At 34.9% G+C, this 20,845-nt stretch overlaps 1 protein-coding gene across 16 annotated transcripts in view; it reads left to right on the forward strand.

Annotated features, from left to right (window-relative positions):
• The window catches only part of DGKB (diacylglycerol kinase beta), a 790,801-nt gene that overhangs the window by 324,411 nt on the left and 445,545 nt on the right, over positions 1–20,845 (forward strand). For all 16 annotated transcript variants that reach the window (XM_058724931.1, XM_058724935.1, XM_058724929.1 and 13 more), the window contains 2 exons: positions 5,313–5,386; positions 8,930–9,004. In XM_058724931.1, the coding sequence (XP_058580914.1) occupies positions 5,313–5,386; positions 8,930–9,004 (149 nt within the window). The remainder of the gene's footprint in view (positions 1–5,312; positions 5,387–8,929; positions 9,005–20,845) is intronic.

Below are 20,845 nucleotides of genomic sequence, written 5' to 3' on the forward strand. Positions count from 1 at the left end.
TTTGGCTCAGGTCATGATCTCCCAGTTCTTGGGTTCAAGCCCCACATCACACTCTGTGCTGACACCTCAGAGCCTGGTTCAGATTCTGTGTCTCCCTCTCTCTCTGTCCCACCCCTCACTCACTCGCTCTCTGTCAAAAATGAATAAACATTAAAAAAATTAAAGAATTAAAATAACTGAATTTTACGTCTTTAAAATTTTGTATGAAATAAAAATTGAAAATTCATGACATTAAAAACTATATTAGATATAGTTCAAAGAGAATTAGTAAACTAAAGATTGATATATTAGTGCTATCTAATTCTTGGATTCCATTCAGGTTTTACCAGTTGTCCAGTAATGGCTTTTATAACAAAAGCAGCTAGTACAGAATCATGTTAACTTCCTGTTTTTGACAGACAGTTGTGTTATGTTCATGTTCCTGTGTAAAGGCAAATCTAAAGTAAACAAGAGTGATAAAATATCATCTTATCAACTTAGTCTCAATTGGTTCAGGAAAAAATGTTATTTGAATAGTCCTTTTAATTTTTCTGTAAATTTGGAATTATTTTAAAGTATAAAAATAAAAATATCACTTCAAAATATACAAAATTAGTGTAAGATATTTCCATAAAACTTTATTCATCAAAATCAGATGTATTGAGTTTCAGAAACAAAGAAAAACTTTGTATTCTTTTAATCTGCTTAAATTATTTTAAGTATATATGATTTACATTTCAATACAAATTAGTTCCTCTAGTCTGACTTCTGAATTTGATAAGTTAGTTCTTACCTGATATTGACCTCCCAGGAAAATAAAATGTGGAATCAAATAGATCGGATTAAGTAATTAAAATATCACATCTAGTAATACCTGTATTTTTCCCTCGTTTCATACTCTTCAAGTTACAAAAGGATTAACTGATAATGAGTATCCCCATTCTCAATAAGGAGAATAACATAATGTAAAATAAAATAAGATACAGATTCTCTTCAAGAATTTTGATATCAAGTCTCTGTTCTTTACTTAAGGTCTAGAAATATTAACAAGTTTGATGAAGTATGAAGTTTCTATGCCTGGTTCCATCTATATTCAATTCTGTGCCCTTGTGGATCTTTCATACCAGTGACAATTAGGTTCTGCAGCACATAATGGAGAAAGAACAAAAACAAAAACGAATAAAACATAACAGTAGTTTAGAGAAGTTAACCATCAATTTTTCTTTACTGTAAATAAAGTCTAGAAGGAGGATCTCCAGAAGTATGGCTAATAAGACAGTTCCACATTTTTATCAGGGCTGGTTCTATCTTTCCTGTCCTCCATCTGTGGCATCATCAAGGTCACCTCATTAGCAAAGATGGCTGCTGGTCCTTAGAATATCACATTTCATGCTGGCATCCAGAGGAAGATGACTAGAAGCTGTTATGCTTCCTTTTTAAAGAGTGTATCTTGAGTTTCCACAAAACACTTCTGTATCAGTCGCCTTGGGCTGCTGTAATGAAGTATCATAGATGGGTGGCTTAAATAAGAGACATTTATTTATCATGGTTCTAAAGGCTGAACAGTTCAAGATCAGGGTGACAAGTTATATTTCATCCTGAGGCTTCTTTTCTTGGTTTATTGGTGGCTGCCATCTCCCTTTGTCCTCACGTTACCTCTTTGTGTGTGCAGAGGCAGGGGTAGATCTTCCTTTTTTAAGGGTACTAGTTCCATCATGAAGCTCCCACTCTCATCTAACCTTCCTTGCATCCCAAAGGTTCTCTCCAAATACCACCACACTGTGGGGTAGGGCTTAAACATAAAATTGGGGGAAACACAATTCGATCCATAGCAACTTCCAATTATAGACGAAACATAGACACATTTTTTTCTACTTAGACTATTTATTTGCATGCTTATATGGCAAGACACCAAAGTTACACCTTCCTAAAACTCTTCAAAAGAAATACGTATTTAAATTCTGCAAACAGCAGCAATAGCTTCCAAGGTACAGGTATGATGGGAAGGGCCAGTCTTTCAAAATTTTGCCCAGGGCTCTTTCGATAAAGATGAAGAGAAGTAGGAGAAGTAAATGACAGTGGCAGTCTTTGACAGTAAGATGCTGCTCCTTCTTCCAGGAGTATTAGTGCACAAAGTAGTTGTTATTTTTAACATGTCAGACCTGAAAATGATCATGCAGGACTACAGTTTTGGTGCTCTCAAATTTAGGAATTCTATCTTTGGTCTTCTGGCTCCCAAATTTACTCTGGTGGGTTGGTATTCTTATAGTAACAAAGTGTAGCCAGATTTTAAAGCTTTTTGAATAGGGGCTTGAAAAACATGCTAGATTTGCTTAAAACCTTGACCTTTCCAGTGTAACACCATTAAATGATCCCTTCACACCAGTGTCTTTGTGGTGCTGGTGTTTAATCACATATTATCCCTTAAATGTATATTGTGTTACGTCAGGAGTTTATCTGACATCATTATCAAAGAAGCCGTGTTCCGGGGCGCCTGGGTGGCTCAGTCGGTTAAGCGGCCGACTTCGGCTCAGGTCATGATCTCGTAGTCCGTGAGTTCAAGCCCCGCGTTGGGCTCTGTGCTGACCGCTCAGAGCCTGGAGCCTGTTTCAGATTCTGTGTTTCCCTCTCTCTCTGCCCCTCCCCTGTTCATGCTCTGTCTCTCTCTGTCTCAAAAATAAATAAATGTTAAAAAAAAAAAAAAAAAAAGAAGAAGAAGAAGCCGTGTTCCACAGTGCCAGGTAACTTATAAATAGATATCTCAAGTTTTCAGTGTTTTATTTGTATTTAGTCTTATTTCATAAGCCTACTTTGTGATACGAATATATACGAGGAAAAGACTGCTAAGTGATTTTATTCTTCCTGTATTTCCATTTGGCATATTTGACTTTTGTGCTTACAGAGCATCCCTGTTCTTCTAAATTTGTTCTTTATCTAAATTATCTTCTATTTTCTAATCCATTTGACCTATTTATCCATTTACCCACCTCTAAAAATAACATCTACATTTTTTTTTTGTATTTTGAGATCTTATAGACTGTATTCTAGCGGGATATTTATTTGATGGTAATAATGTGCACCTTAGAACACAGTTGTTCTATAGCTTGCTACTAACCTTTATTTGATAAATGGTTATGATGCCTTTAAATATTCCATTATACACGTATTTCTGAAAGGCATTCAAAACATATTTAAAAATACATTGTAAATATTTGACCCAGTGTGAATTTAATATAATCTAATTTATTTTAATAGAATTGTAAGCTGAATGTTGAGTTTGGAGAAGATCATCTTAATGAGTGTTTGGGTTCAGACTTAATGTTGTGCTTGAAAACCTTTATTTACCTTGAGATTCTCACCCTTATTTAAAAATAAGAAGTAACAATTCAAATTAGGTGCAAAAATAAAAATCCACATCTGTTACCATTACTTTTTTTGAATGTGCAAACTTCAGGAGTTCTTTCTAATTCTATAATAGGATAAAAAAAATAAAGGAAATTGAATATAAGTCTTTAGATAAAGTTGTATTTGTGTAGTTTCTTTTTTCTAGCTTTTAAATGAGGGGAGAAGAGCACACATTGCAACCTAGGAGGCACTGTCTATACGTTAATTGATTGAACACGTTTGCTACAGGAAAGTTACTACAAATCCACTTTATATGTCTTATCTCCTACCTAAATTAGAACCAAACCAGGGACAAGGAACCCTTGTCCTCTTTACAGAGGAAAGCAAAACGGAGACAGATACAATAGATGAAAGTGACAAGTTGAGTAAGAGTAGAAGAATTAAGAATATTTTACTCAGCCTTCTGTAACTAATGTGAAGATTTTAACATTTTTCCAGTGCCTATAATCACTGGAAAAATTACAGTTCACTTAAGATTGGAGGAAAGTGTATTAGAAGAATATTTTAATTTCTGTTGTTTGAACAAAAAGGAAGAAAGGATATCATATGGTAAAATGGTTGTTTTTAAGTGTCTCATTACATATTTTAGAATACCTTCTGAGATAGAAAAAAAAAGAGCAATAAAGGATAGCCTGAATCTACTTTCAAAAAGTAAAACTGATCAAGAACTTTTCAATTTAATATTAAGAGGGCTCCAGTAGTTGCATATTTTGTTACTAAATATTTTTTGTCAAACTGTATTTAGACAGAATTTTTATAGTGGTAGATTGAATAGGAACACATGCATTTAAGAGTCTACCTATTAACATTGAAGTCAGGCAAAATGCAAGAATTCTTCCTCACCATCCTATCAAAAAACAGCTTTACCCCCTTCACACCAATAAAGTGCTATCATTTTATTTGATTTATTTCTCTTCATGGTATGTTTTACTGCTAACTACATATTTGTTTGCTTATTGTCTATGTCTCGACTAGAATACAAGCTGCACTAGGACAGGCAATATTTTCTTGTTCAACCAAGAAATCAGTATCAGTAGATAGTAGGAGCACAGTCAGTTTGCGGATTCCTGGTTAGCAAACAGACTTGATTCACTGGTCTTCTACTCCCCAGGCAGGGAAAGAAAACATTGAGGAAAAATTGTGTACAGGGGAGCGGTTAGGCTGAAGGAGACCTCAAACCATCTTATTGAGATTCTAGTTGGCAAGAGATTGGGTAGATGGATTCCACACATGCCACAAACCTCTAAAGGAGCTGTCATCTATAAAGTCAGGCCTGTCTATAATTTAATCCCTTTATTTTCTTTTAATTGTTTTCCTCCCACTATCTTCTGTTTCATTCTGTCTGGTTTACTCACTGTCCTGCAAATTGTACCTTTTGTTTTCATCTCATGGCTATTCAATCACCATTCCTTCTTCATAGCTACTTTCCTCTCTGCCCTATACCTAGCTGGACCCTACCTGTCTCTGTGGTGTGGATATGCCTGTTTGATATAGTAAAAACATAGGGTTCAATTGAGTTGTTAAACAGATCTATCTATCCACCCAAATTACATAACTGAAGAGCCATATTCTTAAAATTGCTAATTGATATTTCATGAAATAGAAATTACAAGGGTCCTTTTCATACATAATGCGAATAATTTTTTTTTTTAAGTTTTCATATCCTTTTAATTTTTTTTTCAACGTTTTTTATTTATTTTTGGGACAGAGAGAGACAGAGCATGAACGGGGGAGGGGCAGAGAGAGAGGGAGACACAGAATCGGAAACAGGCTCCAGGCTCCGAGCCATCAGCCCAGAGCCTGACGCGGGGCTCGAACTCACGGACCGCGAGATCATGACCTGGCTGAAGTCGGACGCTTAACCGACTGCGCCACCCAGGCGCCCCCATAATGCGAATAATTTGACCATCTATCCAAATTTCTTCTAGATTACTCCTGTTCCTGGTACTCATCCACTTCTAGTTTTTGTGAACCCCAAAAGTGGTGGAAAACAAGGAGAAAGGTATGTTTTTAAAAATCAGGTTCCTTTTCTATGTCATATGTATGTAAAAGATAAACTAGAATTGGAGTGTAAAGACATTTTATTTACTTTTATCTATTTTTAATGTTTTTAATGTTTATTCATTTTTGAGAGAGAGAAAGACAGAGTATGAGCGGGGGAAGGGCAGAGAGAGAGGGAGACACAGAATCCGAAGCATGCTCCAGGCTCTGAGCTGTCAGCAGAGAGCCTGATGCGGGGCTGGAACCCATGAACCGTGAGATCATGACCTGAGCTGAAGTGGAATGCTTAACGGACTATGCCACCAAAGTGCCCCATAGAATTACAGTTTAAAGACATTTTAAAGCATTATTCACTATGGTTTGCGAATTTTAATGTGAAATAAATCATTCTAGAGTCGATGTGTAATATATTGATATGATCTCTCCTTTTTATAAATATTTTTATTATCAATCTTGGGTATCTGAGTTCTCATTACCCTATCACCCCTAGCCCTTAACAAAGAGCTTTGCATACAACATGGCTCCATAAATAGTGTTGAATGAAAATTGGTTCTCTAAGTGGTCAACAAGGTGACTTCAGGTAAATCATCACTAAGTAGTGAGGAACAGAATTTATATTCAGCTTCTAGATAAATTGTATTAAAATGATTTTCTACATGTGAGTTTTTGTAGTACGTGATGCCATATGTCCTTAAGGAAAACAATCTGAATTATAATCTGAATTATAATAAGGTTCATTATCAGGTGTCTCAGCATTCTGGCAGACAATGCAGAAGTTTCATTTTTGTAATACATTAATGATTAAATCATAATAATTAATAAATATCTGAAAATCCCATTGAAGAGTAAATCTTATGTCCTTATAAAAAGGCACGTCATAAACAAAAATGCAGTTGCGTCTGCTATAATTTCCAGAAGTCTTTACTTATCTCAACAAAAAAAGAGATGAAAGCATCCATACAAACACTATGATAATAAAACAGAAATTTGCATTGTGATTCTCATGGTAAGTGGAATTGTTTTCATGGTAAATGGAATTTTATAATTTCTTTTCTTGCCATATAACTTTCCAGCTTTATTTTAGTGAAAAGAAGAGTGCTATTCTTTTTCCAATCAACAAAATATTATTTCTGCTTAGAAAGTTTTGTTTCCTTTATCAACATGTAGTTGTATATTTTTTTACTCTGCTAAACATGATAGAAATTATTTTCAATTACTAGTGGCTTCATAATTAAAAGTGGATTCATTAAAGAGAACAGTTACTTCACTTTTAGAGATACAAAATCGCAATTAAATAATTAACTAAAATTATTTTCTCCTTTACTACATACAGTCTGTCAGCTTTATATATTATGGATGTTTGCAAAAAAAAAAAAACTCTTTATATGGAATTAGGTAAGCGTTAAATTCATGTTGGAAAGTAGAGATAAATGAAGTATGAAGAGAAAGAAAGAAAAGGTATATTTTCAAAGGGAAAGCATTCCTTTCAAATTAGGAGAATATGGATCATGCATGATGACCTTAAGAGAGTATCTGACTCCCCCTTATCCCATTAAGAAAAAAACTACATAGATAGACTAAAGTCAGAAGTAAATTAAACTTAATGGCAGGAGGGATGATACTGCAATGCTCCTAATTTTTGTGAATGAAGAAGAATCATCTTTCAGAAATAATGATCTTCCATTCAGGGTTTCCTTTAAAAATAATTGGCTTTTAACTTTGATATGTTAGATAACTCGCAAAAGGTTACAAAATTATATATTTACACAAAGTGTTCCATACCAGTCAACAGGTGTGAAAATGTTCACATACCATTCATTCATTCATTCAAACAACAAAACCTTAGTGAATCCAAACTCTACTAGGAAGTGGGGAGAAAAGACCCACAATATAGCCACGTAAGGAGGCAGGCACAAACAGATAAACTGCAGTACCCCAAGATGAATGACCACCTAAAAATGTTTAAAATAATAATGCTGTTGAAGTTCAAAGGGAGAAATAACTATCTCTGAAGAGTGAGAAGTTTCTTTGGACAGGAAGTAGCTTTTGAGTTGCTGGTGATATAGTAGATGTTTGCCAGGTGAAAAAAGGAGAACCTTTTTTTAGGGAACGAGGAGATAATCACTGAGATTAAAGTTTCAGGGAAATGAGGGGAAAGGTAAGGCGTAACCTATTTTAAATATAATAAAATATTCTGTATTATAAATAACTTGACACTTGCAGAAACTTTTCATCATGGAAACAACATGACTGTACTTAACCAGCGCTATGTAAGAAGGATGGATAAGCAAGAATTTTATGGAGCTGGTAAGACAGCTTGCAATCTTGAGCTAAGGTAGTGACAGAGAAAAACCAGGTTTGATTGACATTACTGATAGCAGGTGCCAAATTGCTCTCTCATTGGGTTCAGGTGCTGGGGAAAAAGAAGTACCAGAAGTACCAAGAATGAATCTTAAGGTCTTTCTTGAGACACTAGATCATGTAATTAATCAAGATCTAGAATGTGAGATTATTGCAGATTTAGGAGTGGAGTGATAAAAACAGATATTACACAGTGAATTTGAAGAGTTTCTATCAGGAAACATAGTATGAATGTGTTTATAAAATATATGGTAAAATTTTCCCATGTATGTGAAATCTAACTTTAAAAAACTAAATGTATGCTTTCAATTTCAGTATTTCATTTAAGAATACCAATATGGGATGTGTATATACTTAGAAATATTTGTACTGCATTTGTTTTACGATGATTGATTTCTTTTAGAAAAAAATTATTTAATATGTGCCTGTTGAGGGGGATCCGGGTGGCTCAGTAGGTTGAGCGTCCGACTTTGGCTAGTTCATGAACTCGCAGTTTGTGAGTTTGAGCCCTGCACTGAGCTCTGTGCTGACAGCTCGGAGCCTGGAGCCTGCTTCAGATTTTGTGTCTCCCTCTCTCTCTGGTCCTCCACCACTCACCCTCTGTCTCTCAAAAATAAATAAACATTTAAAAAATAAACAAAAAAAATATGTGCTTGTTGAAACAGTTTAGCAATTGTGTGAGCTGACTGATCAAGATGATTCTTTATGTGGCATAATTAAGCAGATGAGGTCACATTCTTTGATTACCTATACACATACAGCATGCCCAGTCCCATTTTATATGTGGGATAGTTTTCATATTGATTAGCTTGGCCCAATAACCTGTAAATTTCATAGGGCTCCATTAGGAGAAGGTATGTTAGTAATTTTATTCTGATATTCTTAAAAAATATATTTCAAATCTAATTAGCCAAATAATATTCAAAAGCAGGATGGAGAATATTCTAAATGCATATGCATATTTAGAATGCAAATATCATTCTTTCTATTATAAACTATATTACTTGTATATTGGCTACTAAGCCTCTTTTCAAAGAACCCTAAGTTCTTATAAAAAACTGTATGTCTAATATTATTAATGTAAAATTTTCAAATATATTTAGTTACAACCATCTATATAACTATTTAAACATTGGGGAGTGTCACTCAATGTCTTTTTTTTCCCATATTTTCCTTTTTATAGAATTTACAGAAAATTCCAGTATCTACTAAATCCTCGTCAGGTTTACAGTCTTTCTGGAAACGGACCAATGCCAGGGTAAGTCCAAGGAAAATATTGTTACCGTTAACTCGTTTAATAGTAATTAATACATTACGCAGCCTGATGTACCTAGAGACAGTGTTATTTGAATACACAGCCAGATTAGTATACAAAAAACAACAACAACAACAACATTGAATATCAACTCTATAACAGTAAGCAGTGCAGATGCTATTTTTCAAAATAGTCTGTTTCCAGCACATATTTTTCCCTTTTAAGTACCGTGGAGTACTGTTACTATCACCGCTAATCGCATACACTCGCTTGCTGGCTGCGTAAATATCCAGACCATCTGTCTGAAGAACTACTGCCTCTTCCTTTCCTTGTTACATAGCGAATGAAGATCTACCATAAAGAAGAAGCTAGCTCACAAAGAATAGAAATCATAACATGATTGTTTCCTTTACCACTTGCAAAATCTAGTGACTATCACTCTTTTCCAAGATACTTTATTCATAGGTAAGGGGTAGTAAAATACGTTTATTTTTTCCAACAGAGCCATGTGCTTTTGATACACTGAAGTCACTCATCATTAATTTGGCCTAGTTTACTAGTAACTTCCACTGACCTGTTTTCTCTCCCAACATGAGAGTAAACCTTAGACCAGATGAGGTGGTAAGAGGCTTTATAACGCTTACATGAGCTTCTTTTGAAAAAAACAAGAACAACAGCAATAAAAATACATCAGTGTGATTGGAATAAGTCTTCCAGGTTTTCCTCGGAAACCAGAAACCAAATATTGAAATTGGATGGTTTTAAATGCTCAGAAGAAAATGTATACCGTTGTGTCTTATGTTAAATAAAGGTAAATAATACACAGCTAATTAGCACAGGCACCCTTAATATATTCATCTCTTTCTTCCACTCCCTGCTACCTATTGTCCAATGCCAGCTGAGCAGTGATCTGTAGAACCTCCTTGCTGTCAAAGGCAGGATCATCATAAGCATTTAGTTCAGAACAGTGTCTTTGTCAAGATCCAGACTCCAGGATCTAAAATATCATGATCAGATTTTTGGCTGCCTGAGCCACATACAGGAAGTCCCAATCGAAAGAAAGCGAAGCAAAGTAAAGTCTTGCTATTAACAAGGAAGCTTAGTCAGGGTGGCTCTTTTTCTCGTTCTTCAATATTCTCTAAATTTTGAAGCAGTAGCTCTTATTCTGCAAGATTAAGCAGTGATGTATTCAAAAATTTAGCCATTCCAGGACCTCTTTAGTTCTATCTAGATCAGTAAGTCCAGGATTTTCCCGTATTTCATAATTAAATGCAATGCCCACTGACTGCTAATTACAAACCTCTGTGTCTTCATTGCCTTTTTCTCTAAACTGAGTACCTGCCTCATAGAATAATTATAAAGTGAAATGGGATGATGCTTATGAAGCATATAAGACTAGGCTTACTACATATATCCTCAACTAATGTTATATATTATCAGTACTATTTACAGTAATTAGTTAATAATTACATGTTTGAAGCTCCATATTAATGCACTGCAATAATAATGATTTTAGCCTTGTTTCCTCATTTCATTTTTTCCTATTCCACTTTAAACATGTACACCATGTTTCCTTTCACTCTTTCAGTTTTAGCCATCATATTATCCTGCACTCTATTTTAATATATTGAAAAAATAAAAAAATAATGTATGTACTTCTGAAAATCTACACTCAATAAATATTACTTAGAAAATATGTTAAAGGCCCCACTTCAAGCACTAATACTCCTCACATATTACCACTTCAAATTGTGTGTATCCTCCCAAAACTTCTTATGGGAACATAAAACCTAATGTATATATGTGATGTATATACATATAATATATTCATATATATAATGTATTCATACACATATATGTTGTATAGATGAATAGATTTTTTATGTAACTTGAATATAGGTCTTTTATTGCTCTGCAGCTTGCTTATTTTTTACTCAAAAGCATACGATGGATGTTATTTAAGTTGAACAGATATTCATCAGTTTCATTATTTTGAAGAGATGTACAGTATTCCGTAGTTTTGTTCACTGTCCCATTATTGATAAACATTCAGATTGTCTGTGCTTTTATTACCAAATATGTTAAGTTGACATTATTACCAAATATGTTTATTACCAAATATGTTAACATTATTACCAAATATGTTAGGTTAACATTTATCAGTTTATTTATGTTTTTGAAAGCATATTAAAATATTTTCATAGAATAGGTTGATAGTAGGTAGAATTGCTTTGTTGAGAATATTTTCCATTTTAATTGTGTAAGGTTCTGCCAAAGTTCTATACAAAAAGCTTGTATTGGATGATAATCCCAGAAGTAGTATATAAGGCTTATTTCCCACCATGTTCTTTAAATTGACTATCTTCAGTAATTTCTATTTTTGCCCAATGTGACAGGTGAAAATATATTTGTGTAATTTTTATTTGCATGCCTTTGATCAATTACAAAGTTGGGCATGGCATTAACTAGATTGCTTTTCTATGAACAACAGAATGAAGTTACTCCTAGAATTAATTGAAAAATAAGAGAACTCTGTTTTGTTAAAGATAGGGATCAGGACAGTTTGAGGGCATGGAGAAGCATGGATAAAGGACAAAGTCCGCGGGAATTATTGCTGAGAGGAATTGGTTGCAGTTGCTTTTGGTATTCTTACATCTCTGCTCAAGATTCATAGACCATGGAGAAGTATATTTATTGGTTTCTCTTGTTTCCCAAGGCACAGCCTTGACTTGTTTAGGATGGGCCATCTTGACTCACAGCCCTGTCAAGGTTCTATCTAAATGGCTTATTCCCTCAAAGATACGGGAGGATGCTATAACCTGAGGATGACAGGTGAATTCTCAGAGGGAATAAGCAGTAGGTGTTCAGCACAATCCAGTCATTGGGTTGTCCAATATCCCTTCTTTTGTGAACATATTTATTGAAAAACAAAATTATGCCATTCAGTATATTGCTGTTACTAAATATACAACTGAAAACACACATTCTCCTAAAATGTAGACAATGCAGAGTCTCGTATATCCCACTCTCCATCCTGGTTTGCTGGAAACATCTGTGGAGATGACTATTTTCTCCTCTCTTTCTCTACATTTGCACTTAACATACAAAAATGTAAGGGGAAAGTTAAAATGTTTAATATGAATTTAATGGAATGATGCTTTTAATAATAAAAGGAATGGGACACATGTAAAGTCTCTGTCCCTGGTTTTGTAACTGGTTGAAAGTTGTAGTTGAAACTTAAAACATTTTTCCTGCCTATATGTTTTTACCCAGTGCAGTTACCTGTTTTTCCCTTATAGTTTTGAGACATTGGTAGTATTGTTTCTATAGGACTGAATTAGTCTTTCATTGACCCTTACTGAAAGACATGGGGATATATGACAGTATTTATGTTAGCTATCAAATATTTCCAGGTTTCTTCCCAGGCATTGATTTTAGTGTACTTCCTTCTCCCTTGCTATTTAGAATGTCCATATGGGTCTCTCACAATAAACTGTGGGCAGAAAGTAGATATTCCATGCTTTCTTTTCCTTTGCCAGAGCAACCAACAGTATTCTAGATATTGGCTCTTTTGTTAGCTTGTATCACAGAGTAAAGAGAGGGAGAAAGAAGAGAGGGAGACACACACACATCACCTTACTCATGATCCCCATTGAATGGAGGATAAATAAGCCTCTGTAAGGTGATGTCTCTAAGATTTTGGGTTATGTGTTATTATATGTAACCTGGCCTTTCATGACAAAACCAGTGATAGAGGAGAGATCTTATTAGTACTCTCTATTCCCATTGTGCAGCCACAAACTTATTTCTCCTTGAGAAATAGAGTCAACTACATCAGTTGACACCATATCTTTTTTGTTTGTTTGTTTTTATTTTGTTTTGTTTTTGCTTGTTTGTCTAGTGGTGTGAAAAGCCTCAAAATGTTCAGGTGTCAATCTTAGCTTCTAATTCACTGAAAACTGTATTGTCTCATATGGCAGCATTCTTCGCTGAGGTGTTAAAACATCTACATGGGGGCACCTGGGTGGCTCAGTCAGTTGGACGTCCGATTTCAGCTCAGGTCACGATCTCGCGGTCCGTGAGTTCGAGCCCCGTGTCGGGCTCTGGGCTGATGGCTCAGAGCCTGGAGCCTGTTTCCGATTCTGTGTCTCCCCCTCTCTCTCTGCCCCTCCCCCATTCATGCTCTGTCTCTCTCTGTCCCCAAAATAAATAAACGTTAAAAAAAAATAAAAAAAAAAAAACCAAACATCTACATGATGATAGTTCAAAACCAAGGGGATGGGAAGCAAAATTTTTAAAGTGTATGTACGAGTCAGTGTTCTTCAGAGACAGAACCAATAGGTTATATATAGAGAGATTTATTATAAGGAATTGGCTTACCTGCCATGGGAGACTGACAAGTACAAAATCTAGAGTTGATGTTTCAGTCTGAATCTAAAGGCTGGCAGATGCTTTAGAACCAGGAAGAGCCAGTGTCCTAGGTTGAAGGCCACCAGGCTGGTGAGTTCTCTCTTTTATTCTGCCTTTTATTCTAATTTGACCTTTACTTAATTGGATGAGGCCCACCCACCTTATGGAGGGCAATCTCCTTTACATAGTCTACAGTTTAAGTATTAAGCTCATCCAAAACTCTCTCACAGAAACATCCAGAATTATGTTTGATAAACTATCTGGGTACCCCATGGCCCAACCAAGTTGACCATAAAATTAACCATCACAGGGAGTCTTAAATATAATTGTAAGTTTAATCACGTAGGTTTAATCACTTAAGTTTAATCACCCTTTGGCCCCAGACCATGTTTTTTTTTGCAACATGAGTAAGCATTGTCATATAGTTTAGACCATGTGGTACATCAGTTTCTAGTACACCATTTAAGTGTCCCCACTGATTCAGTGACTGAGTCTTTAGTAGGATATTTCAGTGTTCTGTTGACCAACTGCTTCTGCCCAATAAAACACAAGATAAGGATTTCAAGTCTTAGGGTCATCAGCCTACAGTCTTTCCTCTTTCTCTGTGAAAGGAATTTTTTGAGAGGAGATAGCAGTATGTGACACACTATGGTAGTGTGTGAGGCATTCAGTAACTCAATTGCTATAACCATTGACAGAAACATAATGGGAAGGAAAAGTAAATCCAGTTGCTAGAATAAATGTCTAGTGCAGTGAGGCAAAAGGCTGCAGTACCATTATGGAAGGAGTCAGATGAATTTAGGCTACTCCTAAGTAGTTGTTTGAGTCCATTGAAGTAAATCAACACATTGAAATTCACTCATCGGTTTCTTTGATGACAACTTAGCACTCCTGAGTCTAACTACCCTTCTTGTTTAAGATAAATTAATGTTGTTTATCTCTTCCATCACCTCCACTCCTACCAACATGAACATGAATCTTTTTCCGCATACTCATTGGGAATAACTAAGATTCCTTTGGGTCATTTAAAGTCCCAACTATGGGTTCATTCTGAGAAGTTCACTTATATAAGTTTTCTTGCATTACTAATTCTCCATTATTATCCTTTCCAAGTCCTTTATCATGTAAGACATCTTATCAGCAGGGCTGTTGAATTGTTGTATTTCATAAACTTTGGTCAACATTCTGTCCAGAAAAGGTAGACAACAAATTTTATTGTTTAAAATACTGCCCTCTGGTCAGCTGGCTTTCTTTTCTGTTCCCAGATTATTCCCCCTTCCACAGGAGTCTACTTCATGTTACTTCTGATATATCATGGAGAGGCCCTGGCAAACCAGTTTATTTTATCCTTAAAGAATGAGAATTAAAAACATGCCTCTGAAGGCGGGGGTGGGTGGGTGTTGAGACAGTGCCTGGGTGGCTGAGTTGGTTAACTGTCCAACTCTTGATCTCAGCTCATGTTTTGATCTCAGGGTTGTGAGTTCAAGCCCCATGTTGGGCTCCACACTCAGCCTGGGGCCCACTTAAACAGAATCCCTATGAGGACACAGATATGGGACACTCCTTTAGAGTGGTGCAGAGCTTAGGCAGATTCTGATTATCTGGGGGTGATATCAAGCATTTGAATCTCTTAAAATCTCCCCAGTTGATTCTTTGCAGGCAGCATGGAGAATCACTGAATAAATAGATCAGTTGCTGTATAATAGGTATTATAGTCCAGACTGATATGGTACAATTGGGGTAATTTCCCAATTAAATTATAATAGTAGTACATTCTTAGTAATAAGCCTTGTGCATTACCATGTTTGCAGGTTGTCGCATATGGATGAATCAGTAACCCATAATTATCTCTTTAGATCAAAGTTCAAGTTCAAATTTCAGAGAAAAATTGTCTCATTGGCCTGGCTTTGGTCACATGCCTATTGTTTGATTCAATACAGTTGGTTTCCTTATTTGGTGTATCTACCAAAACCATTCCCAGCAGTATGTTTCCCCATAATCAAATAAGGCCAAAAGAACAGATGCTCCAAACAAGTTTTTTTTTTTTCTTATGTATACCAAAGTGTTATATTTCTTGTGTAAAGCATATGCTCTTTTATTTGCCCATTTTCCTTTTGATTTATTTGTCTTTTTTATGTTCATTTTAAGATCTCATTGCATAAATATTAACACCATCATTTTATATGTGTTGCAGATGCCTTCTTCTAGTTTGCTCTGTGTGCTTTCAATTTTTTTATTTTCTTCTTTTTTTTGTCCATATAAATATTCAAAATTTTATCTACTAATTCTATGCAGAATGATGTCTCTATTTTATAAGCTTTAGAAAACTCTTTCCTCAAGTTGAGATTATGAAATGTTCCTGTATATCTTCTTTTATTACTTTTACATTTTGTTTAGGGTTCTGACCTTTAATCTTTAAAGATTGAATTTTCTTTTAGAAATGCATTGAAAGATATGGATTATATAGACATGGAGCACATTTTCCACCTCAAAATGAAATGTAATTGTCTCAACCAAAGCTGTTCATTAGTCCAACTCTTTCACCACTGCTTTGACATAATTTCATATATGATGAAATAATATATATGTTAGAGTATCGCTGCCCTTTGCTCTGCTTTGTTGGTGTTTTGATGCTAAGGATAGAACATTTTATATACTCTATCTCCCTACATATTCTCTCAAAATTTAGTGACATTTACTCTTCCTAGTTATTGCCTCAAGTAAAAAAAAATAAAAATAAAAATAAGGGCACCTGAGTGGCTCAGTCAGTTAAGCATCTGACTTTGGCTCAGGTCATGATCTCATGGTTCAAGGGTTCAAGCCCTGTGTTGGGCTCTGTGCTGACAGCTCAGAGCCTGGAGCCTGCTTTGGATTCTGTGGCTCCCTCTCTCTCTCTGCCCCTCTTCTGCTCTCTCTCTCTCTCTGAAAAATAAATATTTAAAAATTTTTTAAAAAATAAAATAAAAGAAAAAGGTTTGAATGAAATTGCATTGAATTTCTAGTTTCTTTTGGATCACCTTTGAGAACGCTCTGTTTCTATACATACCAATGCCCGCACTGTGTCCCCAGTGGCAGACCAGTACTTCCATGGAAGAACTGTTTCTCTGTTATTATCCTGGAGGCAAATGCCACTGGTGACTGCTCTTGAAGGGGACGCTGAGCAGGCTATGACTGACCTGCTCACTTGTTGTAACTCCTGCCCCTCCTATTTCTAGCTGTGCTATCCCTGATCATGGCTTTGTTACCAGAGCTGCTTTTGCAGAGATTCCCTTTCACTGTTTTACGTTGGGAACTGTTCCATTCTGTAAGGTCTCTCTACTAATCTAATATTCCTTTTGATTTAGCCTCAACTTTGTTTTTGGTGCATTACTTTCCAACTGGTATCATAGATGTACTTAAAATAAATTTATTTTGTCTGCCACCATGAGCTTGCAGTTATTCATTCTTTTAATTCCCTTTCTTCCCCATTTTTTCCTCCTTACCACACCAGTCTGTAAAATCTTTATGTATGCATCTCTTCTCTCATCCTATCTTTATTTATTTTTTCTTTTCTAAAACTTCGTTTATAGAGTTGAAACTTTTCTTGATGTATTGGAGCTCTGCTAATCCTTAGTGTGAGTTATTTAGTAAATATCAAACTCTTTGGACATTTCCCTTTTTATCTTAAATTGTTTTCAAGACAGAAGTGGATATTTGTTTGTTTCCATTATATCTCCTTATATAAATTCTCTCTGATTCTATTCTATTAGTGGTCTCTAAAATTAGTATCTATGTCATAAAAAAGGTTTCTTCCTGATAATGCATGTTGTTATCTGATTGAATACATTATTTGCAGGTGTAAACTAGTTGGAAAAGATCAAATATACACTATATATATTGCTTTCTGGTCAGAGAATGAGGAGGTGTTTTTTTCCTTCACAACACTGAAATAAATATGCTCATCTTGAGCTGTTACAACAACTGCATATGCTAATGTGGCCTATATAAAGTCAATATCAAGTTTTTGTGTACTTGTGACATGGGTTTTTCCTTTATAACTCTAAAGCTTTGTGAAAGTACAAATGGTTTATTTTAGTCTCATATCATCCCTAAAATATTCTAGGAAAAAAATCAAGTATTTATTGAAATGAAATAAAATAGAAGATAAATCTTTTAAAATCATGTAAATTATTTTCCAGATTGTTAGAATAATTAGGTATAATGATTTCTTTTATGAAAGTGCTATATATAGAAATGTGTGGTTTCACCTACCTGAACTAAATGCAAAACATATACAATATTAAAAGTAAAAGTTAACAATCTACAGATTCTCATATTCCAAGTATGCATACTTGCATAGTGAAAAATTTTAATATATTTTCCTATTACAATAAATGTGTAACTTAGGAAAGATTAACAGATTCCACGAATTGTATTTACTACTTTCATAATTTAAGATATAATTTTATATAACAAAATTTCTACCATATTTTATGTAAATAAAATCCATCTTGAATCAGAACCGATGACCTACTACATATGTCTCTTGTTATGAAATCTTGTAATGTCAGGGAGCTAAACAAAAATCCTCAGAAGGCTGAGAAAAAGATCATAAAAATTCAATCCAACTCTACTGGAAATATCCAGAAAAATAATGTTGCTGGTTGTAAAAAATTGTTGGCAAAGTAAAAATAAAGCCCTTCTCTCACCCTTCCAATTCTTATGATTAACCCTATTTTATGATGGTTTTGTGAGCTACAACCCATCAATTAAATGTGTGAGCTTAATGCTGTCTTTATCACTAGAGTAAATGAGTTTGAAGTCGATTTTTTATTAAAAATCTATGGGTAGTAAAGGTAACAAAACAATGTGCTCCTACAATTAACAAAGTCATATAATCACCTGCCTTAAAGAAGAACTCCCCAATTTGGGGTATTACAACTTTATAGTCACTTTCCACATATATCAGCAAATGAATTATGACTTGAAAGATGTTGAAAATACTGAACTTTTGTTATCCATCTCACAAAGAAAGCAATACTCGTTGGCTGAATAGCAGTTATACTAGAGACCCATGTGATTCTAAATTCCTTGAACACTCTAAAAAGAACAGTTTCACATGAATTGGCTGTTAGAAATAACCAATTCATTTATCTATATGCCTTAACCTGTTTTTTATTTTATCCCATGAAAGAAAAGTTTCTAATAATTACCAAACTAGTTTATTTGAGTATTCACAACTTGCTAACCTGCCCAGTGTCTTTTCTGGTAAACTTTTCCCATCCACCCCAGGCAGTTAAAGGACACGTCCCTACTAATGAGTGAAAATGAGATAACCCTCAGTAGATATTTATGTCAGAATCTTTTAAGAGTGATGATCATATAGCTTAGTCCTATAATTTAATTAAAAGGAATAACAGTGGGTAGTGTAATCCATACCAAAAATAGAATAACGATGCAACAGCTAAGTAAAAAGTAAAACATAGCTCACTAATCACAACAATGATAGTGACATAAATTGATTCAGTATATATTTATTAAATGGCTAACAGATGTGAGGAACAAGTCTTAGAAGTGCCAGTCCAGTTTGAACAAAGAGATAACAGTTTCTACTCACATGGCTTTATGTTTCAGTGGAGGAAGACAAATTAAACTAGCAAAATATACATTACGTCAGCAGAGAAAGTAAAGGGAATATACATGGGTAGTGAGTGGTCTGTTCTTTTATATAAGCTGAGCAGGGAAGAAGTCACCGAGTATAGACATGAAGGAGATGAGGGAGCAAGCCATTTGGCCATCTCACAGAAGATCATTTAAGGTAGAGGGAGGACCAAGGAGAAGAGCATCAGGATGGGACAGTATTGACATGCTTGGGGGAGATTAGCAAGATGGCCATGGTGGCTGAACCAGAAAGGATAGAAATAGCATAGGAAAATGTTACTGAGGGGCCAAATCACATAGGGTCCTACAGTTATAGTGAGTATAATAATTAGATTTACCCAGGACTCTTCTGGTCTATTCCTGGTTTTCCAGCATCCATCCCAATTTAGTATTTGCCCAGGAATTTTGCATTTTTAATTTAAATATTATCATTAATCAGTACATTATAGTAAACTCTGATGATGATGAGTTTGGGAGCTCTACTGTATATCCAGTCTCTGCCATGTTTTCCTCTAGTAGGGTAAAAGATACATACCTGTCCAGTGAATGGTGTTCACGCTTCAGTATGTAATCATTACGTCTGAAACATTACCAGAAAAAAAAACCCTCTCTTTTCCTGGTCTTTCCCACACACAAAGACAAACAACAATTTCTTCTGAAGTACAGTATGCAGTGAGTTCAAAAATAAAATTAAATGTTCAGTAAACACCCTGTTGGCTAACTGGTCTACCAGCCCCTTATGCCTTGGCCACTGCCTCCTATCCCCTTGTGAGATGCAAAGGAGAAGAAATGTACCAATCAGCAATGTCAGTGGAAATTGGGGGAAATCGTTGGTTAGATGTGTATTAAATAAATGTGAAGAAGAGAAGTTGAGCAGCCCTGCCAAGAATTTTAGTGAATAGTTTGAATACTCTTCTTCAGTATTTTCTTTAACTAAATATGTAGTCTGGGGGCACCTGGGTGGCTCAGTCAGTTCAGCGTCAGACTTTGGCGGAAGTCATGATCTCCCATTTCATGGGTTCAAGCCCTGGGTCAAGCTCTGTGCTGTTAGCTCAGAGTTTGGAGTCTGCTTCAGATTCTGTGTCTCCCTCTCTATCTGTCCCTCCCATGCTCATGCCCTGTCTCTCTGTGTCTCTCAAAAATGAATAAATGTTAAAAAAAATAAACATATAGTTTATAAATATTTGTTTGTAATAGTTTTCTTATTTTGTAATAAAACTTTTAAACAAAAAATTAGCTAAAAAATCAATACAAATATTAAATGAAAAATTCAGGTCTGAGTTTCTATTTTCTCAGAAATAATTGATTATGAATACATAATTTTTATGGAATACTTACCAATATATACCATGGACAATGGGAGCTCTAGTGATATCATTGACCATATTTAAACTGTAAGCACAAATACACTGTAGAAGCATCAGTATCTGCTTCAAAATTAATAGCTAATTATCTTCTCAAAACAACCATTTAAACTACAGAAAATCTCTTTGCCTATCACTCTTTGAAGCATGACTTTTCATTTAGATCAAATGATTTTCCATATTATTGTTCATGTACAATTCCACGTTTTCTTGTGTGTGTTATAAAGGAAGTTATTAACTTAATATTTTGGCAGAACTTTAAATGATTAAGCAATGCCTGTGTGAACTATTTTTCCACTTTTCCATTTCCTCTTCAGTGTATGTAGTTGGGAGACTCTCTATGGAGACTGCTATTGTCAATAATAAACTTCTAGATGTTAAATAAAGCCCTGTTTATTTTTAAAAGTCTCCTCTCCCTTGGATATTAGGA

This window comes from Neofelis nebulosa, chromosome 4, assembly GCF_028018385.1.
Source record: "Neofelis nebulosa isolate mNeoNeb1 chromosome 4, mNeoNeb1.pri, whole genome shotgun sequence".
In the NCBI taxonomy this organism is placed as follows: Eukaryota; Metazoa; Chordata; class Mammalia; order Carnivora; family Felidae; genus Neofelis; species Neofelis nebulosa.